Raw genomic sequence first — 27,952 nt, 5'->3', positions numbered from 1 at the left:
CACATCTGAATCACGGCAACAAGATTTCCATCATCCGTAATTATCGGATTAACACCTGTTCTTTTTTCCCAAAGTGCAACATGTGGCCTAGTTAATAAATCAAAGCGTTGCAATAATTATTTTCTTGTCTGTCATGCAGGAATTTTCCACCTCCTCGTTGGAGTTTTCCATTATCGAAATAATTTCGTTATTTGTCATTACCTGCCTTAGACTTGTCCGTGGAGTTTAATGTCCGCACCCCATTGACGTACTTCTGCAAAATGCTCTTTTTATCGAACTCGCCTTCTAAAATGTTTCTAAGAGCGGATTTCAACCGGATAATCCTAAAGAAGGATGCTAACGATCCACAGTGTCCTTTTAGCGGGACATTGTGTTAACAGCTGCGTTGTTTTGATGCTGCACACCTGTTTAGTTGTTTACAACTGTGAGAAACTCACTAATGACATTTATTTCTATCTCTGGGGAAGTTAAAAAAAGTAAAAATAAAAATCTAAATCCAAATACACATGCACGCAGGGTATCATTCTTTCAGATTAGGCAGTGAATATTAAAATACCCAGCAGACATTAGCTGGCTGCGTGCTGCACGTATCCTTTGACAACCCCAGAGCTTAGTTATTTCACAACAGAACGGAAACTGGAAGCTTGTTGGGGTGTCTCAATTTGGAGCATGCTGTCATGCCACTGCCTATTTTCCTGTCCTGCGGTGTCTCGGCGGTAGCCAGAGAGTACGAGAGTGAAACATGAACTAGTCTTCTGCGGCTTCCCTCTAACCCACATTTATTACCTCTAAAAATACAAAGCGGTTTTCTAAAAAGAGCCTGGCTTCAATTCCGTTCAACTACGTTAGGTGAATTTGCAACATGATGGATTATGTCTCGGTGACACAAAGGTTTTTTTTTTTTTTTTTTTTTTTTTTTTTTTTCCTCCTCAAAATGTTTAAACTCCATCTAAGCCCATCAGGTTGTAATGGCTGAACCCCCACGCCTTGATCTTTTTCCGTTTATGCGCCGTCCAAACGTCAGTGGAAACGTTGAAGAATCTGGTGCGAAAAGAACTGCGGCGAAAATTTACCTTTCATACCATCAGCGTCCCTTTTAACTCTCGATACGAGCCCCTCCATCATTTAGTCTCTTTTTAAAGTTCAGTGTATACTTGAGCTGTGGTTTGCTGTCAGGAGGCCCGGTTATGTCACCCCTTTAAAAGTCTCAACATCTTTTTCAAATTGTAAGGCTCGGGGGGCTGTTTTTTTTTTTTTTTTTTTTCTTTTTTAAACATCTCTTCTGCCTTGCATCTTTTTCATCTCGTCTTAAAAAGAACAAAAACCAGCCTGCCGCTCATGTCTTCGGTTATATTTATACGTGGCAGTGTTTCTCATTTACATAAAGCTTAGCTAATCAGCTTTCACTACCACGGTGAGGTAATGTCTCGACAGGTCTTTCAGGGGAGGCGCAATTAAAACGTGTCCAATCCTATAAGAGGCAGCTAATCAATAACATCTAGCGACGGCAGGCTTTTTATGTGGAGTGTTTTGGCAGGGAGATTGCACCCATCTTTTTTTTTTTTTTTTTTTTAACGCACAGGTGGCCTTATGGAAGTTTAACAGTAGCTTTAATATACTAGAAGCTCATAAGCCTCCGTAGGCGTGAGAGCGTACTTTTTAGAATTCGGTCGCTCCCTGTTGACTGTATATATTCTCAGATGTTTTGCCAGGATACCTTGGACGGTCTCGTTTTGAGATCTCGACGCTGACTCAAATCATTTGAGTGTGTGGTTGTAGGGGCGTGTCCCGAGGTAAGCAGAGGGCTTTTCGACGTATTTATTTTTTCTCCTGTGATCCTTTTGACCAAGCTCTCCTCGTCAATCTTGCGCTGTCAAAGAGGGCCAGAGGTGGGAGCTGCCATCTCTTCTCTCACAGGGGCCACTGTGTACATGGGGACCCCGGGGTCAGGCCCTGGATGCTCCTTTGGTAACTGTTGTGAAATCTCAACTCCCCGGTGGGAGTTGTCCTTTCTGTCTGCTCCCACAAAAAACGCCAAAGAGGCAGCAACTTGATCCGTTGGTCTAGGAATATATATTTTTTTTATAAGGGGGCGAACAAGCTCATCCGATTCGAAGCGGCTACAGTGTACTGATTTCGATCTCCTCGCTCAGATTGACAGCTGGAGAGTAGATTTCATCTTCCGCAGAAACCTTTGACATGCTGCTCCGGGGCAGGTAGGGTGGGTAGGTAGGTGTCAAGAGGAGCGGAGAGCGAGCCGGAGAATGGAATGACCTCATGAAACCAAGTTTGTACATGTGTTCCCCCATCTGACACGCGTGTGTTTCTGATCTTGCCTCCCTTTCTCTGGAAGAAGAGAATGTTTCCTGTTTGAGCAGACTGGCGGGTTCACCGAGGAGTCGGGGGGGTCAGGTTGCTCAGCCGACGTCTGGTTCTGTTGAGGCAGATTCCCCACATCTCCATCAAACGGCAGCTCTGTTTTGGCACGACTCTGAAAACTGACCCTGGTGGTCACTGACGTCTTGGGTTCCGCCGAAGAACTGAGGCTGAAACACTCTTGATCTCTTGTCCTCCCCCTCCCCCCTCCCCAATTTGAAAGAATCAACGGTTGCATCTTGTAACAATTGCTCCTAGTTTGAGGGGAAATTGTCGTTGCTTTCATCTCAAGACGAGGGCTAATTTTAAATTGTAATTTTTGTATTTCACTGTAAACTTAAACCTTGAGCATTTAGCAAACATGCTTGAACACAGATAAAGAATATTTGTTTTTATTTCTGCTCCTACCCAGGTGAGCATTTTTGATGGCACGCCAAAGCGCACCTGGAAAACGTGCACAGCGTTACGCGGCAGCTCGTGCACACACTTACACTTCTTGTTAGAGTCGTTTGATTGAACCGAGTAACCGTGTGTTGAGCAGGGTCATCGCCTGACATGAGCAGTAGGAAATCTTGTGTTGATGCGCTTCCACCTGAAATGTGATATAGTGGATGGGTGGGAGACTGTGTGTGTGTGTGTGTGTGTGTGTGTGTGTGTGTGTCTGCCCTGCCCTGCCTTGTCCAGACTGGTTCCTGTCTTGCTAATAAAAGAGATCTCTTTTTAGTTTTGGATACTGATCTCTCCACACAAGTTTAAAGATCTCATTCACGGTTCACACTGCATTTGCCCCTTAATGTCTCACAGCAGGCCCCTTAGTCCCAGGCCGTGATTCATGGAGTGACAGGTCTGCCTCTAGCCGCCATAAGGGCCCAATCAGACAGGGTCCGCGTGCAGACAAAAACATGTTTCACCAGCACTTAGCTGCATGTTCCTTGTATTATACTTTTTTTTTTATTGTTTTTCTTTTCATGTAGACTTCATAATCAACATGACGTGATTACATTAAAACACGCATGTAAAGCTACTGGTAGTGCGTCCTTTGTCATTGCTTATTCTTTTATTTTTTTCTTATAAACGCTTCACGGTGGAACATTTTACTTCTCTTTTATCAACACACAATCTGGAATCGTTTCACGTACTGGGAAAGTAGTGGGGTTTCCTCCGTCATCATGGTAAGACAGTTGGAATGCCCACCAGAGTCTTTTAACACCACTCGCACTAACCCCAAAAACACAACCCACGGTGCATTCTGTCATGTCCGAGGCATTTATTGTTTCGTTCGTCTGCTTTGTTTTAGTGTTTCCGTGCACTGTGCTGTAAAGGACCGCCGCCGCCGAGACCAGAGTATGATGTGGTGTGCATCGGCCTGACGGGTGCTGGAAAGACCAGCTTGCTCTCACGCCTCTGCAGTGAGGGCGGAGACGGCATCGTTCCCACAACAGGTATGTGGAAAATACACGGGTCCGGCGTAACATTATGACCGCTGACGGGAGAAGTAAATGACATTGACCATCTTGTGACAATTCAGCGTTCTGCTGGGAAACTTTCGGACCTGGCATTCATTCGTGTGGATGTTACTTAGACGTGTAGCACCCACCTAGACCAGACCAGACCAGGCACCCCCACCCCATAGCAATGACACTCCCAGCAGGATTGAATAATACTGTGTAAATAATATACAGTAGTATCAGCAACGACCACAGTCCAGTTGGTTCCTCACAGGGAGGCGTTGTAGTGTCGTATCTCCTGAGGGGGACAAACAACCTCCTCAACCTGTCCGTGGAGCAGGACAGAGACATCATCCCGTCACTGAACGAGCTTCTCTGCCTGGCTATGGTGTCGTGTAGAAGGTGGTGGACATTGTTCATAATGGACCAGATTATGTTCAAGGTTCTTGCCTCTGCCACTGATGTCAGGGACTCCAGCTCTGCCCCTACCACAGAGCCCAACTTCTGTATTAGTTTGTCCAGCCTCAAGGTGCCCTTCTTCTTAGTGCTGCCTCCCCAGCACACCACAGCAGAGAAGAGAGCACTGACAATGATAGTCTGGTAGAACATGTCCAGCAGCTTCTGGCTGTTATTAAAAGACCTTAGCCTCCTGAGGAAATAGAGATGATTCTGACCTTTTTTGTATACTGAGTCCAGTCCAGTTTGAGATCCAGATGTAGACCCAGGTACTTATAGGTCTGAACCACCTCTACACACTCCCCGTTGATGGCTACAGGCTGCAGGTGGGACCTGGACCTCCGGAAATCCACTACCATCTCTTTGGTTTTAGCGGATTTCCGGAGGTCCAGGCCCCACCTGCAGCCCGTAACCATCAACGGGGAGTGTGTAGAGGTGGTTCAGACCTATAAGTGCCTGACACAGGCACTTATACACAAAAACACTTTAGGAACAACTAAAAAAAAACATGAAAAACAGCACAAGGTGTTGACCTGGCCTCCAAATTCACTAGATCCCCAAACTGATCAAGTATCTGTGGGACGATCCACAGAGGGCCCCTCCCCTCAAACCACAGGACCCAAAGGCCCCCATTAACAACATTCTGTTGCCAGAAACCACAGGACACCCTCAGAGGCGTGTTTTGATTTAAAGTTTTCAAGATGTCATCCTTTGAGTTGGAATAACAGATGAATAATGTTGTCCAGGTATCGAGCTTTCCAAAGTCCCAGTGTTTGTGCCAGAGCGGACGTCAGGGAGTCGCCAGCCTCCAGTAAAGCGGGAAGGCTGGTGTTAAGTGTGTCCAGGAGAGAAGAAGAGTAGAGCGCACCATTTTCCTGGTAGTCGACACACTGCTTTCCTTATATGCAGCGCGGTCCCACAAGAATACTGACATTCCTCCTTCCTCCCCTGGCTTTGACAGCAGCAGTGTTGAGCTGTTGCAGACATCCCGTTTTAGATTTTGTCTTTGTCCAGAAGAAGCTAAATATAAAGTAATTCCCAAACGTGCTTCTTGTAAGTGTTAGCGTATAAGTCACCGTGGCGAGGAGGGGGGGGGGGGGGGGGGGGGGGGTCGTTCTAGGGAGTGAACACCTGTCTGCGCTCACCGCTGAGTGGGCCCCTGTGGATAAAACATTTTGAAAACTTACCTAAGCAGAGAATTATTTTAGTGAACTTGTCTGAATTGAGATTTAGCTGTCAGCGCTGTTTGTCAGCCAACATCTACAGAAGGAGGATCATAAAAGCCAACAACAGGGAACTCTCCTGTGGTTTCCCTCGTTTCTTACTTCATGATTTTGCACTGTTGTAATGTGCTTAAAGGCTACGCTGAGCAATTAATTTAGATGTTTTGAAAATCGTAATTGACTGTGTCTGACATCCCTGCTCGTATTTTTTTTATGTTACCAGGAAATTAATTCCCACTGAGACAATTTAGCAAGATTTAGGCAACATTAAATCTCCTCTTTCAGTTTTTTTTTGTCTTTACCATTTCTCTTTACTTCCTGTATCCAACCACAGAAACAAACCCATAATACTTAGTAGCGCTTTTTCACATTAGTGCTAATCTCCACTAACCTCCAGCATAGAACAAAAATATTTTTCTGTTTAGCTATTCTTGTTTTTCTGTTTCGTTAACCAGGACCACACAAAGTGTCTTTTCTTTTCGTGTTTATAACAGGAATATGTTTTCAGTCCTCTGTGTGTTCACCAGCTGGTGACTTGGAATAGGTACACCAAATAACCTGGGGATACTTAAATAAATAAAAAATCTATTTTATCGTTATTCTTTTTTTAAAGTCAGATGTTTTGCTATCCAGTTTTTAACTCTTGAAGTAGTGATGTAGCCAACATTCCTAACAGCTGACTCTATTTACTCCTAACATGTGATGACCACACACACACACACACACACACAATTTCTCTATGTCATTACAGTGATGTTTCTTTTTTTTCTCTCCTCTCAGGTTTCAGCATTAAAGCAGTGCCATTTCCGAATGCCGTCTTGAATGTAAAAGAACTCGGAGGTAAGAAACAGACGCCCAGCCTCCTTTCTGTTAAGCCTTCAGAATTTCAATTTGACAAATTTCCTCTCTTGCCACGTCAATTTGTGACGGAATCTGTTTTTGATGAAAATAGAGGGGGATCGGCGATGACGTGTTGTTGTAAGGGGCCATCCCAGGCATTAGCAGGTTTATTGGCTGCAGGCCCACAGCAACTCCAGTAGGAATGTTAAATGAGAGAAACTACAATGCAGCATCCGCCTTTTCAGATCTGTAATGGAGTATTTACACCGATCAGCCACAACATTAAAACCACTGATAGGAGAAGCAAATTGACGAACATTGACCATCTTGTGACAATAAAATGTTCTGCTGGTCAACTTTTGGACCTGGCATTCATGTAGATGTTCCTTAGACATGTAGCACCCACCTAGACCAGACCAGGCACCCCCACCCCATAGCAGTGACACTCCTTGATGGCAGCAGCAGTACACAAACAAAAATGGTTTAGAAACAACTCAAAAAAAAAACGTGAAGAACAGCACAAGGTGTTGACCTGGCCTCCAAATTCACTAGATCCCAAACTGATCAAGTATCTGTGGGATGATCCACAGAGGCCCCTCCCCTCAAAGACCCCCCCCCCCCCCCCCCCCCCCCCCCCCACTAACAACATTATGTTGCCAGACACAACAGGACACCCTCAGAAGACCCATGTCCATTCTCTGATGAGTCACAACTGTTTTTGGGGGGACAAGGGAGAACTACACAATATTAGGAAGGTAGTCATAATGTTATGCTTGATCGGGGTATTTCAAAGCAGTTGCAGCTAATTTACATATTAATCTTTGCAGTTCAACATTTAAGGTTAGAGTACTTGAAAGTAGTATTTCTGCTCTCAGTAGTTTTCAGTGTTTTAAGTTAAGTAGCAAACACGTGTGAATCATTATTATGTTGTGATGATTATTTATTTATTTATTTCCCTTTGGTCTCCCACTAAATCATCATAAAGTCTTCCTTCTGTTAATAAAACCAACGGTTTGGTTTAAAGTCCCTGCATTTAAAATGTCTGATGTCTTTTTCACGCTAACTGTTTACACATGTAACCTGTGTACGTCAGGGATGCAAAAAAATCATTTGTTTTTACCTCCAGTAGCATCACACCTTGTGATCAGACACAGACACGAGTGCACGGACGTCAGAACCTGTTTGTGTTTTTTGAAGTGGCTGTACAACCTGCACCCTGTTATTCTTGGAAATGTAAAGCACTCGTGGAAGAGGTTTAATAAGCACAGATGAGGGAACTTGAGGTGGAGGTTGAGATACATAAACAGAACAAATGCAATGGGTGTCCTTAAAGGGAGCCTTCAGAGAGCGAGGCTTCTTCCACGACCGAGTCGGCGAGGTGAAAACATTTAAGTTTTGTTGAAAGTTAAAGTAATTTATGTCGGTTTCTGTGCTCCGAGGGCACGTGACAGGTGCAGTGCATATTTTAAAAAGCTCGCCCAACCTAGCCTCCTGAAAAGATGAAACACACACACAGACACACAAAGAGGCGCTGGGGGGACCACCAACGAGGGTGCTACCAAATTTGGACAGAGCGCTTTAGGGGGGTTTCAAAAGAGGTTTCTCTGGATTGGGTCAAACCCAGCCTGGTGGTGGTAACATTATTGTGGTTGGAAAAACACTGGTCCCACGGATGACACATTTGATTTAGAGGCGTTAGTATAGACTGCCACCACAGCAAAGGATGATGAAATCTGTTCTCTTTCTCTCCCTCCCCGCCGCCCCCCTCTGCCCAGACACGTACTCCCCTGCTTCTTTTCTTGTAAATACACAGAGCACAAGACTCTGAGCGATTTATGGTGCCACCCGTTATGGATGGGTTGGAGGGGGTAAAAACAAGCACGTGATGTTTTGATGCATCCGCTGACTACCTTTTATTTTTGAAGACAGTTTGGATTTAGGTTTCTCTCTGAGATGAGATGCAAACCTCTCTGCTATGTAACGCCGTACGCTTCTTATTCCAAATGTACGTGACGTAAATGCAGCGTCAAGAGAGTTGATGCTCTTTCATAACGTTCCTCTGGTCAGTTTCCACCGTGAACCCTTCAGATCGTCCCCAGATTAAAGTGGCTCCTTTTCACACAGTTTGTAACTTACTCAACACCTCCCATTTCTGTCATTATTCTGATTTCCTGCCCTCTCCCTCATGGCTTTAAAGCAAGCAAACAAGCCTGGTTCCATTTTGTTATTTTGCACTTCATCAACGATGCAGAAAAATGATACAAGATGTGACGCACAGAAATCTGTATTCCTGACCCCCGAAAACTTTGTTTTTACACAATACCTTTGTGGCTTGTTCTCTTTACACAGCCTCGACTAAGGCAAGGGACTTGTTGAGAAGTGGGAGGAAGTCGAGGCTCTTAACATTTATTTCCTTCCGCTCCCACTGGAAAAAAGCCTTTGAATGTCAGTGATTTATTCTCTCTTTACAGTTTGAAATGTAAAGCAAGTACAGTAGGTAACAAGTGGAGTAAAATCCCATAAAAACCTGTCTGATTGTTGGGCCTTACATTAAAGGACATTGGCCAACAGTACGACTCCTTTGTTCAAAACTAATAGGCGGTTTAGGCTTGTGCGTCAGTTTGACACCGAAGCTACGGCGACAGCACAGACCATATGCAGACCCGTAGCTGATGTGCACCTCCCCAGAAATGTAACTACATGCCGTGGCAATGCAGACCGCAAGAGTTGTGAATAGGGATGCACCGAAACGGTTGTTACTTGCACGTGTTGTTTCGGCGATAAAAGTCCAAAAAATTTCGGCCGAAAAAACAAAAATACGCTTTCGGGCCATTTTTGGCTGAAAATTGCTGCGGTTGTTGCTTGCATCACCACAACATCCTGTTTCGGCCGCGTTGTTTTGGCGATAAATTTCCGGCCGAAAATGACCCGAAAGTGCATTTTCGGTTTTTCGACCGAAAATTTTCGGACTTTTATCGCCGAAACAACACGTGCAAGCAACAACCGCAGCAATTTTCGGTGCATCCCTAGCTGTGTTTGGTCCGCTTGGTAGTAGCTTGTTTCAGTTTTAGTATTTCCGTCTGCTTCTCCATTTCCGCAATTGTCAAATTAAAGGTAAACTAAGGAGGTTTGGGGATCCAAACATTAGCATGACTTGTCTAAGGCGAAATTTCGGCTAAAGTTTCAGTTGCCATTGTTTAAAGTGAAGCAGGAAGAAAAAAACAACAATGAACCCGACTGGCAAAAAAGACACGGCGCCGATTAGCGCTTAGGTGGCACTAACGATTGCACAAGTATAAATGGCTCTCATTGGCGTAGGTGACGTGCATAGGTTATGACTTCTATGTCCCGCAGTATCCTAAAAGAGCCTTAAGGAGTATTGGTTTTCTCATTGCAGAGGTTTTATCTTCCTGTACTTGCAGTACTTGCTTTTCCTTTCCTTGTATGTGTAGCACACTTGGCAGTAAAGTCGGTTCTGACGAAACGTCCTCACAAAATCCCAAGCCTTCATGCTTTTTATATGCAGCTTTTCTCTCCCCTGTTGTTTTCTTGGCTTGGTAACACAGATTATTACTCAACCTGCCTAATCTGGAAAGGGAAAGTGGTTTGAAATGGCGTGGGGCGCATGGGAGTACGTTAAGGTCAACACCTTTGGAACGCGGAGGAGAGCGAGCAGTGACCCTCGCGTGGTACTTAGAGTTGGCTTAGAAGCCAGCTCTCCTCTGCTTCATGTAAATGTAGCTGACGTACAACTGTACCTGTGTTGTCAGTGCATAAAAAAGAAAAAGGGAACAGATAGGTTACTATTAGATTTATGTCTCTTAATCTCTTTTGTTTTATGTGCATAACTGTATTGATAATGTATTGGTCTCTGGGTGCTTCGAAAATGTGAACTACAGCTCAGCTCTGAGTACAGATGGAGCGCTGGAGCTTCTCCACTGACATGCTGTTCGGGTTACGCCGCCTTCATAGACGTAGTGTAACCCTGGCCGTGCATTCTTAACTTGCGCTGCTCTGAAGTTCCCCACCAGATTGTCATAAGCTGTCCTTCAAAGCAGTGGCACTCATCAGGCAGGCAGGCAGGCAGGCGTCCCTGATATATGATGCCTGTAATGATTCAGGCCGGGCTATAAGTTTTTCTCACTCGTGCATGTGTCGCTCACGTCCCCGCTGTATTGTTCTCATTTGTTCGCCTCTCATCTTCAGCTGTAGTCTCTGCTCTCTGTCTTTTATGTCCGCCTCCCATGTATTCTTCTCCCTACAAATCTCTGGACTATGTTAGCCGCGCGATCTTTGCCTCCTTTTTTTGGCCTCGCTTTCAGTTTTTACTGCTTGTTTTCAAGAGTTCCTCGTCGATTTAAACAATTTGTGTAGCTCTGATTGAAACAGATCTTAGACCAGACGTGTCTTATTTTTCCAGTAAACCTGTTTAGCATCTGAATGACCTAGTCATTGTGCAATGTCATGATTTGTTGAAGTAAATAAAATTAGAGCCAGGGTTGAAAAATACTGACAGTACAAACAGTTTTTGCTGGAGAAACCTGATGTTTTTTGGTCCTTTGACAAAAACAAATCACACAATGAAGGTGTCCCTTTCACAGCAGCGTTCATTTTTGGACATCTCTACAGAGCCTGTCCTCTCCCCGGTTGTCTTGTGTTCTGTCTTAGCCACTTAAATACTGTCATGGAGAGGCACCTGTGTAGAACACTGCTTTACTTTCTCAGAACTAATGTGTCATAAATATCCAGAATAAACTGTGCATTTCCATTCTAAGAAGGCCAGCACGAAGAGTATAAGACTCTTAATTCAATCAGCAGCTCTGCAATGTTCTTTGTACTCATGTGAATAAAGCGGAATGTGATTATTATTATTATTCTTTTTCATTTCTTTGACATTGAGACATTTCTGCGTGCGGTGATCTTAGTCCGACACGCATTTGCTGCTCAGATGGTGCCAGGTATGAGGATTTAGGTGGGAAGGGCACCTCCGGCGTGACTGTGTGTGTCTGTATATGTGTGGACAGTGACATGACGTCAAGTCTAGACGGGCCATTTCACAGTGTGCATTCGCGTCACGCAGTGACAGCTGATGAAGTGGACCTAATAATCCCCACGCATTTGCTGTTGTTTCTTTAGTGTTGTGGCTGCGGATACGAGTCGCAGCTTTCGATCCACGGCTGAACGGAACACATTTGTTCACGCAGCGATCTTGTTTCTAACACGTGACGGGAAGATTGTTTCTAGTTAAAGGTGGTTGATTTGTTGTGTCGCTTTATGGGCTTCCATTTTGAGCATGAGCGAGTGTGTCAGATCTTCTGCGTTAGATTTGTTTAAACTTTTAACTCGTCACTGCAAATATGAGAAATATGAGGGATGAAAAACAACATACATCGACATGAACATTTACCAGTTTTCTATAACTACCAACAGGCAAAGGAAGTATGTGAGCACGTCTTAGAACAAAACCACTACATAGTAGTCCACACAGACCCACTGTGGTTTTTAGTAATATCAGATATCACTACAGTGAGTATTACTTTGCCCAGCAGGGAAGTTTTTCCTTGCCCCGCAGACGATCCGACCCAAAGTGAAATAATTTGTAAATTGCCGTTTGGGTTTAAAGCAGATGATGGCAGACTGTTTTGATTTCTGAGTTCTGAGGACAGCCGTGTAAGTGATCTCTATTTGAGGCCTCATTCAAGGATATTACCTTCTTTGATGTTGTTTTTCTTCCTGATACCGGCTGAATGGTGCATCCAAGACACTTTAAGAGAGAGAGAACCCCTCATTGTGCGGAAAGCGCATTAGCCGAACCAACTCTTCATGCCAACTGGGAGGACGTGTTTGTGTAGACTTGTTATTTTTGTTCACAGAGGCGCAGTAAGCTATACGTTCAAGAGGGCCGGGTGAAGTGCAACATAAATAGCGAGGGTGTCGTAATTAATCATTACACTTTCAACCAGTCGCATTACTTGTCTATAACTATAAGCAGCTGTGCCCGTCACAGTGGAACGTGGCGAAAATGGCTCGCCCAAATAAGAAGAAGGTCACAGTTTGATGAAGTTAGCACGTAGCCGACATTTACCCAAAATATCACGCGATGCTGCATTATTTTTTGCAAATAATCGCGAACAATAATGTGCGTAAAAGAGCGCCAGGAAGTGTTTACTCGAAAACAGTCACTGCTGTGACTGCAGGTTGGCGGGTATATCAACAGCTCAAGTGTTTTCCACCTCACTCCAGCTGCAGCCCCAGCTCATTCCTCAATGAAGTAAGCAAACTTTATTACTAGATCCTCCCTCTAGGACCAGCCCAGCGCTCCCTCCCGTCACTGTATTGTAGCCGTTTTGTTCAGAGGAGGAGAAAAAAAAAAAAAAACACTGTCTGTTTTTTGTTAGGGTGACTTCAAAGAGCTGCTTTCGCTGTTTCAACTTTCAGCAGTGAAAGAAAAAAAATAATAATTCGTAAGAAGTTTGTATTTTGTCCGAGGTGAAAGCTTCCATAAGACGCTAATGTTTTCATAAAGTATTGTTCAGTCCAAACTGTGAATCTGATCCCACATCTTCAACCAACATAGGCTTCAACAGTAGCTTTATTTAGACCAAATGCAAATCTAGTGTAGTACAGTTTCTGCTATGTTAATTCCCTTTTTGAAATGTTGACCGTGGCATGCTGTTTGAATTTGGGGATTAATTCGGGGGTGGGGTGGGGGGCTACATTGAACAAAACTGAAAGCAAATCTGAATTCAAGCGGAAGACGATCTGCTTTTAATTTCTGCTGTGTAATTGCTTACTTACGTTTTACTGGCATTCGCCTCCGAGTTTGGTTCATTAACTAAGAAGCAAACAGAAAATCAGTAACTCGATCGCCGTTATATTAACACATGTGCCAACAGTGTTTCAAACAGATGTCTGCTTTTACTCAGTCTGGCTTCTACCTGTTATCATCACTTGTGCATACGCTTAAAAAATGCTAATACGCTCACTTGCCAGTTCATTAGGTACACTAGTGAAAATTGAATTCATTCCAACATAAGAGTCTTGGCTTCCTGAATGTATTCAGCATCTGTTTAGAGTAACTGAGAGAGCTGTTGATTCAACTGTGTTTTCATTATACTGTTGAAGTGTACCACACAATGCCGGAATTTCCTTTCCTGACAATATCTACCCCAAGCAACAGCTAGAAAAATACGTTTTTAAAAAGATCACCATTGCATAGACCAAAGAAATTCTTCTCATCCTGACAAGCTTTGACTGCACGTCTATCAAAACTAACAATCAACTAATTATTTAATCAGCTAATTGTTGTGAAAGCAAAGAGCTTGACTTAACGTGAAAAGCGTTATTGACAACGCAAAAGAAAACAAAATCTTAAGAAATGCGGCACGGACCGGGGGCATTCATACATCAGTAAGCACAAATTGGCGATGCATATGCACGAGCGTAGCACATCTTCATGCATAAAACGTTATAAATTCACATATTTTTTTATTTTTTTATGCAGGGCATTGAATAGATAATGACACTTATTGCTTCGGCAGTGTCTTTTCTGTTAGTTTAGATGGGAGAGGCAGAGATTGGGGGGGGGGGGGGTCAGGAAGATATATTTTTCAGGTCAGATTTCTGTCCATTAAATTTGAGGGAAAGTGACTCTGACAGCATACTGACAACAAAGCTTGGTCCTCGGTGTCATATTTTCAGAAATATTGAAATCATAGCGTAGCAGAATACTTTGACAAATTACCATCTCCCACAAAAGGATTTTGGTTCACACTGGTTTCTGTATATAAAAGTGTACGGCACTCAAGTGCCTCAAGTAGGAGTATCTGCCACATCAAGATAACATTAAGTAGATATATATGATCAATCTTGCACTTGCATCGAAATACCCCACAACTGACACACTATCTTACATCTGTGTTAAACACGGGTTCAATCCATCTCTTTGGCCCGGTGCAGCCTTAGTAGACGTTTTTTGTAATGCAGCCGCAAGATATGAAAGATGTTTCCTATTTTGAAAAGTGTTGCCATCTTGCTGTTAGAGCATGTTAGCATTTTAACATCACAGCTTACGTCGCTGCTCTTCTCAGCTACACATTAAACGACAGCTGGGCGATAAAATGGAAGTGAAATGTGGGTGTCAGTCGGAGAATAAGTAATTAGTAGTATAAGTATTTAGATGCACAATATTCCTACTGGTGTATCCAACCAAAGGAAAGGTTTTGGTTAAACTGTGTGGATCAAGTTCACGATCCATTTATGTATTTAGTGCGCTATTCCCGGTCGTTATTCACTCCATCTAAATGCTTTATAAATCCATATATTGACTGAACGAGGCAATAAGCCTTCTAGTTCGTGAGTTGGTGTGTAGCGTGGTCAGCAAGAGACGCAGCTTTCGCTGACATGCTATTTTTATCTCTTCCGCTGACCTGGTGACTTTTGGCTTGTTATGAGTGAGTGCGATCAATCTGAAAGTAAAAAGCATCTCTTGTTTTTTAAATTATAAAATATATTTAGAAGATATAATGTTAAATAGGTGAAAAGCAGAAAGGAAGAGAGATAATAAGTAATGAGGTCTTACTCATGGTGCATTTATTTGATTAATGACAAGTAGTAGCAATCTCCAAGAAATCATGACATCATGTTTGGAAATCCTCCTGTCCTGACCAATAGGTGGCAGACGTTGCCAACAAGATCCAATCAGACATGACGGACATTCCACCATTTCCAGGCAAAGATGAGAGAAACTTCCTAGTCAATCTCTCAAGTGCCACTTTGTCTGATAGCTTTCCACTCCACTGAGAGGTGTGAGTAGAAAGAGTGGGGGAGGAAAGAAGGGAAGGGACGGGAAGGGGGTGGTGAGCGCGAGGGAGGGGAGGTAAATGTCACTGAGAGCATGTCGTGATGCTTTAAACATTTGCCAGCCTCACAGTTCGTCACTTCTTGGCGATTAAGCTTACTATGAGCAACAATAACAAGACAACAATTCACAAGGGTGCAAAGGAAGTAACCTCACCAGACGGAGGAGGATAATTTTAACCAGAGAAAGTACGTCCTGTAAAAAGCGAGCGAACATATTTGCGTATGCAGCATGGTGGGGTTTTTGTGTGTGTGCAGTGACGACAAGTCAAGGAGGATTCAGAACCAGTGAAAATGAGAGTTAATGAAATCTAAGCATAAGTATTCCCTATATAAATTAGAAACCGGGTTTTGCAATAGCTGTACAGTTTGAGATACGATATTAAACCCAATTAAGAAACTCCTAAATATTGAAAAGTTTCAAAATCCACCCCCTGCTGGTTTGAAATTTTGTGATTTCCTCATTGTGAAGGACCAGCAGCTGCGGTCAACGGGTTCAGTTAGTTACTACGCATTTCAGTTGTCACAAGAAAGAAACAAGATACTAAAGGAGCATGAGTAACATAGAGGATATGACTAGCGTATTCTGCTTTGTGGTGTCAAGTGTGAAGGCGCCAGCAGTCATCGAGCAGTCATTCTTGACCTTTTTTTTTTTTTTTTTAATGAAGCGAAGAGTTGTGAGGTTTGCCGTCAATGGAAGTAAGAAGATTTTACCATAAATGTTAACTGCTATAGGCGTAAAAAATAGACTTTTTCTTTTTTTGAAGATTTGGAAATGGTGGAGTTTTTGCTGGAGATTGTAAAGGTGGTTTATTTAGATGAGAGCACAGGTTTTGGTCAAAAAACTGGTCCCATTAGCATACACTAATTTTGTCAGAAAATGTTATGGTCAAGGTAGTAGTTGGCGTTAGATTAACGTCTGTTCAGCTTGGACTTTTGAAGCCTATCCCAGCTGGCATTGGGCGAGAGGCCGGGGTACACCCTAGACACGTCGCCAGTCTGTCGCAGGGTTAACACAGTCGGATAGACAACCATTCACAGTCACACCTACGGCCAATTTAGAATCAATTTGGAGTCTTTATTTGTTGAAAATGTATATTTATTGGTTAATTATTATAAAAAAAATAATACATAAACAATGAAAGCATGGGCAAGACAAGTGGGAAACTAAAGTTGGATGCAAAGACTGATGAGATAAAGAGAGCTGCTTTGAACCTATGGCCTATATTGACTACACAGTACTGTGGAAGCTGTAGACGGCACCACTTCTCCTCTGCAAACTCTGGTAGGTAGGTTTTATCTAAGCATCTTGCGCAAACGTGTCATAGTTCTTCTGTGGATTTAGACTCTCAATGTCTTCTGTGTCTTCATCTAATCCCAGATTGACTCGATGATGTTGAGATCAGGGCTCTGTGAGGACCATCTGTTGCAGGGCTCCTGTTCCGTCTCATGGCTGGAGATAGTTCTGTATAACTCTGGCCGTGTGTTTAGGGCTCGTTGTCATGCTGCAGAATAAATCTGAGGCCCAGATCAAATGGTTCACTGTCAAAAAGGTTTACACGGTACCGTTGATGTAAAATAATATTTCTCCTTCCAGATGTCCGACAGTCAGCCCTATAATTGAGAAAATACCTGTAGTACGCAAAGATGATGGATGATGGACAATGTGTGAAGGGTGGATTCTATAAAACTGCATCTCTGTATCTAAATGGCGATTTCGCCTTCGTATAGGAACATAAATTCAGCTATTAAAATAATAGAAAAATACTGATTTGTAAGCTTTTGTACAGTTACTGTGTTCGTCTTTTCCTCAGAGTTCATACAAATAGAGTTGCTGAGAAGCCGTTGTGAGTGGATAAGCTTGCTTTCACAATTAATTCAGTATTAGGGTAGCCTTAAAAAATATAATTAAACCATGCAGGAGATTATCCTGTGTCCTAACACTAACCTGTAGAGTAATGTTATCATTATTTGACTTAGTGGTTTGGGTTTTACAGAAATACTGTGGATATTTGACTTTTAAAAATTATATGTTACACTTTATTTTTTAAAAACTATAAACATTATTTCAAACATTATATCAGAATGTGCCAAATTTGCCAAAATGAAATTAAACGTATAGTTTTTATGCTGAACTAGAGTCACTCTGCTTAAAATGACCCAGTATGGAGTGCAGTTTATTGTCTTTTTCATATATGATGATTGTATATTCTGACCTCAGATTTATTGGTGACAGTACAATTGATTTAATACAAAGTGAACTCTTATATTCTATTGATAATCAGAATAATAGACCTATCAAAATAAAACTATCTCATGTAACCACCTCAGTCGGAACAGACTGGGGCACAAATTGGTCAAACAAGAACAACAAAAACATTTCCTCTGTCATATTTCCGGCTGCTTGCCACTTCACAAGGGCCAGAGCAACTCTGTGCATGTCAAAAATGTTCAGTTGTGATTGATGTATTGAATTTTTTTAACCCCCCGTAAGTTTGACACATTTGATGTTGCCACATTTGTCTACAGGAGCGGACAACATCAAGAAATACTGGAGTCGTTACTACCAGGGGTCACAGGGTGTAGTCTTCGTACTGGACAGCGCATCGTCGGATGAGGACCTCGAGGCAGCGCGTAATGAGCTCCACTCGGCTCTGCAGCATCCACAGCTCTGCACGCTGCCTTTCCTCATCCTTGCCAATCACCAGGACAAGCCTGCTGCAAGGACGCCAAACCAGGTAAACTAACCTGTTTATACTGCTGTTGGTATTCACTGCTTTTCCTTCAATGGATTGCTCTTCAACTTCAGTTGGGCTTTGCATCTATGAACTCTGCAATTCAAAATATCACATTTCTGTCTATAATTTTGCAGAACTCATTGTGCACATTCTGGCATACTCACCTGTAGATAGGTGTGCACCTACAAATGCATCAGTTAAACGCATCAGTCATATTATGATTGTCGCACTGTCTATGGTGTACAACATTATCACTTTTATAATATTGTCAGTCTCGGTTGTAAACCTCTTGTAATATCACTACTCTTTAGTTGTGGTGGAATGATGGCATTTGCATGCCCCTGTGAACTAAGGAGCTCAGTTGTTGGAGAAAATACCACAGGTCAGGTCTCCCAAGGCAAATTGGTCCCCAGTGAGGGGCCAGACTCACAGAGCCATCAAAAGACCTCTATAGATCACTTTTTAGTGGTAAGAGGAACCTCATCTGGAATTGGAAAACCAGCACCTCCTCCTGCAGTCAGACCTTGAAAAAGAACTCGCAGGCAAGTCCCTTGTGGTTGGCCTGTACTAATTGGGGCAGATAAGGTTCACCCCCCAAAATAATGCCATGTGTACCAGTTCCCTCAAAGGTTAGTCACGTGAGCATAGTGCATTGCCAAGTGGGTGGTACCATGGCAAACAAAGGCATTTGGCATTTAGTGTGGAAGGAGCTGGAACTAGTACGGGACATAAAGTGGATAACTAGAGATTATTTGATTCACAATATTGCTTCTGAACTAAATTCCTGTGGTTGGAGAGTCTTTAGTGCCTTTTATAGATGTAACTTGATTACCAGTTGTAGGATACTAGTGTTGGAGGTAGACTGTAGAGGTAAGCTGGAGTTTCTGAAGCAGCAGACAAGCTATTACAAGAAATTCTTGAGTACACAGGGACTGCAGCTTGGAGTTTGGAGAGTTTATGGACTTTTGGTGGACCCCAACAAGGTTCTAGCAAACTGTCTGATCACTCAAGACGTAGGAGTGAGGGCTTTTCATTAGGAGAGAAGGACTGCTGGCCTTGACTGGGGATATTACTTGATTATAACCTTAAGAAACTATTGAAACTTGACATTGCATTGTGTTCCCTCTGCAGAAGAGGTCGAGTTGCATGATTTAGATTGTTCTAAATGCTGCTGGTTGAAATGCTTGTTAGGTGGGCTATCACATTTCTCTTTGCAAGTGGCCTCTACTTAAGCCACTTCCATACGGAGGTAATGAGATGGCAGTCACAAGTGGCAGAAATGCATTTTCCCTTTCAGGGTATCTTGGCTCACTTTTAGGTTGTTTTGGGGATGGGAGGAGACCCCCTTAGATATTCTGGCAAAACCATGGGAAAGGGATTTTGTGTTCCACTTGGCCTGGGTGCCAATGCCCTAGGTTTAGACATCTACTGTATACAAGTTTGCAAACGTTTTCAGATTGCAAGGCAGTGAAATATGATAGCACAGTAGTTAGACATTAGTAGAAATGTCATGTAGTTGCCATGGAGCAGTGTTGCAGGTCATTGTCACTATATCCCCTCAAGTCTTAGTTCATCACTGATTATGGAAACAGCGATACAATACAGCACAATTAGGATATTCTGACCCTCCTCTCTCCCACCCTGCCTACCTTACTTTTTTTCTAGCTATGCTCTGCCACTCTACCTCGCTCAGAAAAGGAGCCTCTTGGAATAGGATGTTATGGCTAGCATTCCCTGTGCAATGCTCGCTCGTGTTTCAAAAACCTGGAACCTCGCTTTAATGTGTGCTCACCAACGATCTCACACACACACACTATGCATCAGCTATAGCATCCTACTTGGTGGCTGTGTAGGACGCCTGGAGAGATGAGCATCTGCATTAGGCTAGACCACCAGTGAAATCTGCAGTGGAAAATGAAAGTGCAAACCGTTCTGTATTAGATTCTGAAGCAACCAAAACGGAAAGCAACTGAAGCAAACATTTTGCACCACCTGAATCTGTTTAACTTAGTTTAACTAAATAGTATGGATTGGTTGCACTTGAGCACAAGCCACTATAGTCACGGAAATCCCCTAATCGTATTGATATTTTAAATGGGAACTGCTTGCTTTAAGCCCAGCAACACTAGCCTCTTTGTTAGTCCTCATAACGTAGCCAATTAATTCAGTCTATGAGCTGCCCACACCGGTCCAAGTGTGATATGTCCTCTGCCACATTTGACCCATCGTTGTAGCAGTCAATGGACGTTTTACTGAACTGTTTGCAAACACTAATGACACGTGAGACTTGGCTTATAGGCATGAGGAGATGAGATGGATTTCACCTGAAGGTATTTGTGCACCCTGTTTAGAGGGTCATGTCAGTCTATACTGAGTCACTTACATAAAGTCACTTGTTCAGGGAGGCTTAGAAAGCTAAATGTGTCATTGCTGCACTTGTTCCCATATTGTGTCTACCATCAACTAAACATAACTCGGCATTTGCACAGTCATGCTGACTCTAGTTACTTCTCACAGTTGCAGACAATAAATCTCATCTATCACAAAAAAGTATTATATGTTTGTTTTTTCTTTTAAGTCAAAAGGAAATTTACTGTCAGCGGTGACAAATAGTATTTATTATTTAATTTAATTCCACTGATGGTCTAATGATAAACTAATAAACTCTAGGTGCTGCAGTCATAGCACTTGAAGCAGTTTGGATTATTTATTTTTTTTAAGTGTGTAATTGCTATGTGTGTTTGAAATGATATGGTCATTATGAGTGTTATCATGCCTGTGTGCACATATTACCATCTGACTCATGGCTTCTCGCTGAAGGAGCTTAATGTTCGGTGACTCATGACTAATCTTTGCAAAAGATGAAACAAAATTTTAGACCAAGTGTGAAATAAATCATTGAGTCCACCTCTGCTCTGACAACTTCTTTGTCTCCGTGCAAAAAAAAAAAAAAAAAAAAAAGCACGGGAACGAACGAGCGTGCCTTTTGTTTGCCGTTAATGACGGTTGAGTTTCAGGCAAAAATCACACATGACACTGTTAAGAATAAACAGTGAACCCCCTCAACCACTGGAGAGTGTTAACCAAACATTTGCTCGAAATCCACGGGGGTTTCTTCCTGAATCCTATTTTCAGTACGCCCCAGGTTCCTCTGCCGTCATTAGTTATGGTAACTTAGTTTGCACATTGGATGCATATGTTAAGAATAAATACATTTACATCTGCATGACATTATCTATACAAGCATGTGGTGATGCAAATGAACAGAAAGCTCCCATCAAAGTGGTGCTTAATTGCACATTTAGCCCAGATTGGGTCTGCATGATACTAAAAGGTTTCTGTGCCACTTGTAGCAAATAACACCCTGTGGATATTTCAGAGAGCGGGAGAGAGAGATTTGTTTTGGAAACCAATAATAACTCCCTATTACACTCCTAAAAATGGTAATACCAGCTTTATTTCATTAGGTATTTTTTTTGTTTTCAAAGCACACAATAACAGCCTACACCTGATCTTAGCATCCATCACATACTATTGTCTACATCAGAGGTTGCGCTATACTTTTTCGTTGTCGGTCATTTTGACTGACAGGGTCATAAAAGTCCCGTCATAATCTATTTTTACCCGTCACTTTAATTCTTTTAAATGATAATAAAGATATATTCGATAGCATTTAATTTTCATTGACGTTTCATTAACTTTAAGTACTTTTTTCAGAACAGTATTGACTTTAAATAGTGAAAAAACGTCTTGTCCGTACTCGGAACGGGACTGCTAGCGCTAAAAGCTCTTAGACGGTGGTATGCAAATTCCATTTTGGTAGCCGTTAGCTGCATAGACATAGACATATATACATATTGTATTGTCTATGGTTAGCCGAGCTCTGACGTGTGCATCAGTGTAATCGGTGTACCAGGAAATCGCGCACCGACAAAACTTCCGCGATGTTTGGAACGCAAACTGCGATGAGAGAGCCAATTAATGAGGTCACTCGCCACCAAGTGGTCAGGGGTGTGAATTGCAATCTGTCAAAATGACGGATGGCCTTCAGATTTTTCCGTCACATTTTAAAAAAACGGTCAATGACGGAAAATATTCGGTTAACGCCACCCCTGGTCTACATACTAAAATAATATTTGCATAATATACTTGAATACAGCTGTGTGATTAAAGGGGATTACAGCTTCTTTGCAGTCTTTATGACAACATTAATAATTACAGTTTTAGATACAGGAAGCCTTTTGAAGAAAGCCAAGTTATATGAAAGTAAGTAATTAAGCACACGTAGTGAAAATTATTTATTTCATCGTCATCATTAGTGACTCTTTGAAAATAATCTTTTTAATAGTCACAACCTTTGATCCATCGTAACAATTTGCTCCGGAAAACCAGGTCCGGTTACATCTTCTGTGATGCCTTTGAAGTCTCTTTAACAATTTAAGCGTGTCTTCATGTTTACTAGATGAGTCAGTCAAAATTAAAACAAAAAAAGTCGTGCATGTGGTTTTGTATGTACCACATGTGATGCACGGACATAACGCTGCAGGTCTTGTCACATTTTTCCCCTCTCAATGCCCCGACTCGAGCACCTCTCACGTGGGGCGGCAGTGGCATCATGCTGGGAGCCGTCGTAGTCTTCTTTGTCTTCCGTTGGCATATATGGACATAACTGGATTCAATAAGCTCCCAAGAGATTGAACTTATTTCTCACTGCAGAAGTGAGTGATCTTGTATCACTTAAGGCGAATCTCTTCAGAAAGAGTTTTCTGTACTTCAGATCATCCAGAATAAAAAACTGTGATGCTGTTAAAATATCTCTCTTATTAAGGTTTACCGGCAATTTAAATAGAAACTCATGAAAATTGACATATTCCTTGACAAACTCAGGAAAGCTGGAGCTTTGTTGTTTGCATTTTTTCTAAACAAGGGCATTCTGAGGCACATTATGTTTATTATTCTCATTTCATAATGTGTCTTGATTTGTTTGACATCTTTTGAAGACTTGAAGCCTTAGGTTTTAGTGACACGAATTCAAAAACAAAATTTAAAAGGATGCTATGTGTAAATATGAATGTCTGCATTCCTTTGGGTTATTTACAGTGGACGAGGTCTGCAGTGAAAACAATGTTGTCTGTCGCTGGAGGTCTGTGTGCAGTATTAGATTAAGGCCACAGATGAATGAAATTATGTGTTGTTGCAAAAATGTTGCAGGTTTTTATAGGAAAATATATTGGATTTTGCAAACTTCCCATTGCGGACAACTTTGCTTCTCCAGTGTGTTTCCCTCTGAACTCTGCAAACCTCCTAAGATAGCAGCTGCACTGCAGGTTCTTGGTCCTTGTTAATGTTTGACAAGCACCACCCATGAAACAAGCCCAGATGTAGCTGGTCTGAATTCTATTGGCAGCTCCTCTGGCGATGACACGATACACAAATTACGTCTCGATGTTGACCTTCTTCTCACAGCAACCACTCTGTTGACAGAACAAGGTGGCCCATTTCCTTAACACACACACGCTTGCATTTGCTAGTGCTGTTTTCTGGGGCGCTCCTTGTTTATGGTGTCACGTTAGTGACTTAGGGTGTTTCTGGCACGGCTAGAGCAAGGGGTGAGAGGAGGTGGAGGTAGGGTAATACAGCTCAGTGAGCCTGTTAAGGCCTCACTGGGGCCCTCTGTGCTGGAGCAAGTGTTTTTCGGGAGCAGGGTGGGTCTGGAGGAGGTAGAAGGAAACGTGGGACAAAATTCCTTGTTGACATCAATCTCCTGCCGTTGGGGGGCCCAAGGAAGCTGGGGAGGAGTAGAGGGGAGGTCACCCTGTTGATACAACACCTCAACAAAGCAGGTCTGTTTGGATGGCAGGGCCTAATGGACTGCGTCCACGAGGGGTTCTTGTTTTAGAAAATGCTATCAGTGTTGTGGGCAGAGGTAGAAGCCTTCTCGGTTGTACTGGTATTTGTGTTATCTGAAGAAGCAAAGGCTGAATGAAACTGAGTACGCAGTGCATCAAGAGTGGAAAAAACAGTGGTGGCCAGGACTGAGTCATGGTGTGGGCTTAACGCAAAATACTGTAAACAGAGGAAACGGGGGCTACGAGACTGCAGTATCTAACCTTGACAGTCATGAGAACTACTCCCCTGTAGGATTGAAGACAGAGGCGCTGAAACACTGTGGTTAAAGTCCTCAAATGATTGAATGGGAAAGGCACCCCTTCCATAGTGTCTTTTTCCTTTCTCACTCACACACTCAGTCAGCCCGGTCCTGAACAGTCCCTTTATGCTTTCGCTCATTGTGCGCAAAGCCGTGCCTGGTATGAATCGGAGCACATCTGTTTTCAGTGTACCAATGCGAAATCTGATGTTGCTTATTCATTGTGACAAAGTTACACCACACAGTCAAGCAGCCTCTTAAATGCTTCATACTGTACAATTGCAGTTAATTTGTAGAGGCTTCGTGTTAATTACTAAATTGTGTTTTTAAACATTGTTCCAGCTCTTCGCTCAGTTTCCGGAAAATCAAGGCGGCGCTGTAACAAGAAGCAGAATGGAGACGGTGACAGATTCTCACCTCCTCACCAACCAGCATGCAAACAATCATTAATCATCAATTTGCCATGTTTTAACAGAAACACAGAGGCAGACACAGACATACACTCAGATGCACCCGGGCTCAGTGACGCAGACATAGTTTGTTGCATACGCGCCGTGTTTTCTGCGTACAGCTGATCCCAGAGGAAATACGCTTTCTCACTAAACGAATATTTTCTTTTGGCTGCCGTTGACCTTTGTTGACACAATCGCAAGCCAAGTTGAGAGCATCTCCTCATTTGTTGCCATGGCATCCGTAAACAAGCTTTTTTTGTTTTGGTCAGTGTCGAAGGAAAGTCCTCTCAGGTCATCCGTAAACCGCCATGCTTCGCTACAAACGTCTTCACCCCGCCACACAACTTTCACGGAGCACTTTGTAGCTGTAGAGTTGTCAGTAAACACATATACAGGGTTAATTTATCTGCACAACTGATGAGTTTTGATTACGATAATGGTTCATCACTATCATAAACACTCTGGGTGTTGTAGCCTTCTACGTTCACGTATACATGTTGTAACACATGCTGTGGATGTATGAATGTGTCAGAGACACACACACACACACACACACACGGTGGTGATAGACAGTGGGAAAAGGCATTACACATATACTGAAATGCCATCTGATGAGTGGTGAAGTGAGACTATGCATCTCCACTGCACGAATGGAGTCACTGCTGGCAAGTTGCCTCAGATTTAACCCATCATCAACACGTTCACATACATTTTTATTGAATAGTGGTTTAGTCACCCTTTATATTCTTCTGTGTGTGCGTGTGTGCTTTTCTCAACACGCTTCATTTCATTTCATTTCATTTTATTTGGCACATAAAATACATATAAAAACACAACAACAATACAAAAAAATACATTGACAATACGTAATTAAAGAAGGTACGAGGATAAAGGCATGCCAGGGAAACCCCAAAAAACACTCAAGGGGCTTGTATAGGAGGGTTCCCAAAGAACATTTAAACTTTAATTAAAGAAAAAAAAAAGCAATCAAAAAACACAACATAAAACAGACAACAAAACAGTGATTGTCTTTTTACATAAAGCCTACAAGAAATTTATTTGGAAAAATTTGGACCTGGCATTCGTGCAGATGTTGCTTAGACATGTAGCACCCACCTAGACCAGGCCGAGCACCATCACCCCATAGCAATGACACTCCTTGATGGCAGCAGGATGCAGCCTGACACAGGCTCACACACAAAAACACTTTAGGAACAACTCAAAAAACATGAAGAACAGCACAAGGTGTTGACCTGGCCTCCAAATTCACTAGATCCCAAACTGATCAAGTATCTGTGGGATGATCCACAGAGCCCCTCCCCTCAACCCATAGGAACCAAAGACCCTCCACTAACAACATCCTGTTGCCAGACACCACAGGACACCCTCAGAAGGCCCATGTCCATTCTCTGATGAGTCACAACTGTTTTGGAGGCACAAGGGAGACCTACACAATATTAGGAAGGTGGTCATAATGTTATGCCTGATCTGTGTATTCTGATTAAAAGTTTATCTGTTATCCAGGTATTAGAGCTTCCCAAAGTCCCAGTGTTTGTGCCAGAATGGATTTCAGGAAGAGAAGAAGAGTAGACCAGGTCATAATGTTATGCCTGATTGGCGTAAAAAGTTGGGTCTTGAGATGTGTCGTTATTCAAATGTGTTTCTTGATTAATGTTTAATTTGAATTTGGCTGTACAGCCGTGGTCCAACTCTGTACCTAGAGTTGTATGTACGCATATACACAGCTTGAACATACCTTTACGGTTTAAAAAAAAAAAAAAAAAAACCTTATGGCATCTATTTCAAAGTGCCCCCTTTCTCTTTCCTCACTTTCAACTCCAAACAAATGTATTCTAGCTTTTTACCTCTAAAAATGTTGAACCCGCTCCAGCTTGTGAAAGGCTATAATTCATTGGAAGGCAAGTTTTCTGGAGGGAACGTCCTCACCAGCCCCACAGCTGAGTGGGTCTCGGCGCAGCCAGTTTCTGTTCTCCTGTGGTCCACAGGAATGCGGCTCACACAATGATGGAAAACCCACAACCGACAAATTGTTCCTGCGACGTAAGAGGAGTTTCATCTGGCCAATGCCCGTGTGCCCCCTCTGGATGCTCACAATAGAAAACAGAGAGCACTGCAGGGGAGATGAAATAGATCACTCAATGACAGGTGTGACTGTATGTTTTTGCCATTTCTAGTTACGGGACTCATGTATGATGGGTTGTACTTGTTTATGTTTTGTATTTGAGTGGAATATACGCTAGTAAATCCAGAATGATGCCACATCTGAAATCTAAATCTATTTCATTTCCAGTATATTATTATTATTTAAAGTTATTTCACACTCTTGGCCTATCTTCTTCCTCTCTCATATTCAAGACTCACCCCTGATAGACATGTCCTGATCACTGATTGGTGGAACTGTCAGTGACGGCTAAAGGTGAGGCCACCACCAGAGATTAAGAGGGTGGTTTGGGTCATGGTGTAGGGAAGTAATTGTTAGCCGGCCTTTTTGTCTCTATTATCACGGTCTCTGAAATAAAGTGGGTGGACTAGGGTTGGGGGGTGGAGGGGCATGGGGGCAGGCCCTGGCTCTCTGTTTGATCATTGATCTCCATGACCCCGTTTGAAGGGTCTTAATCTCTCTGTTGACCTCCTCGAGGATTTTTTTGAGGAAGGGTTACAAGGGGTGGATGTTGACTGGGGTCTATCAAGAGAGTGAGGATGCTTCTGGGGGGGTACATGTATATCTATGGTATGGAACATAGTACTTTTATTTTTCTGCTTAAACACAGGTACTCACACGTTAGTACATTTTGCTTTTAGCGTTTATGACCTAGCTTATCAATACTTAGTGGTATAGTCTATTAAAAGTATGCCAAGAGTTTTCTATTCCTTTCCTTTCCTTTCCTTTCCTTTCCTTTCCTGTCTTCTCATTTCCTTGCCTTCACATTTCCTTTCCTTTCATTTTTTCCTCTTTTTCTTTCATTTTCTTTATATTCCTTTCCTTTTCTTTCTTTACCTTCCTTTCAGTTTCTTTCCTTTCCTTTTTTCCTCTCCTTTCCTTTCCAGTTTTTTGTTCCTTTCGTTTCCTTTCGTTTCCTTTCCTTGCCTTTCCTTCTCATCTCCTTGCCTTCTCATTTCCTTTCCTTTCCCTTCCTTTCCTTTTCTTTCTGTTTTTCTCTCATTTTCTTTCCTTTTCTTTATGTTCCTTTCCTTTCCTTTCTTTACCTTCCTTTCAATTCCTTTCCTTTCCTTTCCTTTCCTTTCCTTTCCTGTCTTCTCATTTCCTTGCCTTCACATTTCCTTTCCTTTAATTTTTTCCTCTTTTTCTTTCATTTTCTTTATATTCCTTTCCTTTTCTTTCTTTACCTTCCTTTCAATTTCTTTCCTTTCCTTTTTTCCTCTCCTTTCC

At 42.5% G+C, this 27,952-nt stretch overlaps 1 protein-coding gene across 1 annotated transcript in view; it reads left to right on the top strand.

Annotated features, from left to right (window-relative positions):
• arl15a (ADP-ribosylation factor-like 15a) overlaps positions 1-27,952 on the top strand; it is a 94,464-nt gene that overhangs the window by 32,509 nt on the left and 34,003 nt on the right. Inside the window, exons 2-4 of the mRNA XM_084551901.1 lie at positions 3,674-3,818; positions 6,284-6,343; positions 17,732-17,940. Coding sequence (XP_084408027.1) covers positions 3,674-3,818; positions 6,284-6,343; positions 17,732-17,940 — 414 coding nt within the window. The remainder of the gene's footprint in view (positions 1-3,673; positions 3,819-6,283; positions 6,344-17,731; positions 17,941-27,952) is intronic.

This window comes from Chelon labrosus (assembly GCF_963514085.1).
Source record: "Chelon labrosus genome assembly, chromosome: 9".
Classification (NCBI taxonomy): domain Eukaryota; kingdom Metazoa; phylum Chordata; class Actinopteri; order Mugiliformes; family Mugilidae; genus Chelon; species Chelon labrosus.
This window is presented reverse-complemented; position numbering and strand designations above follow the sequence as displayed.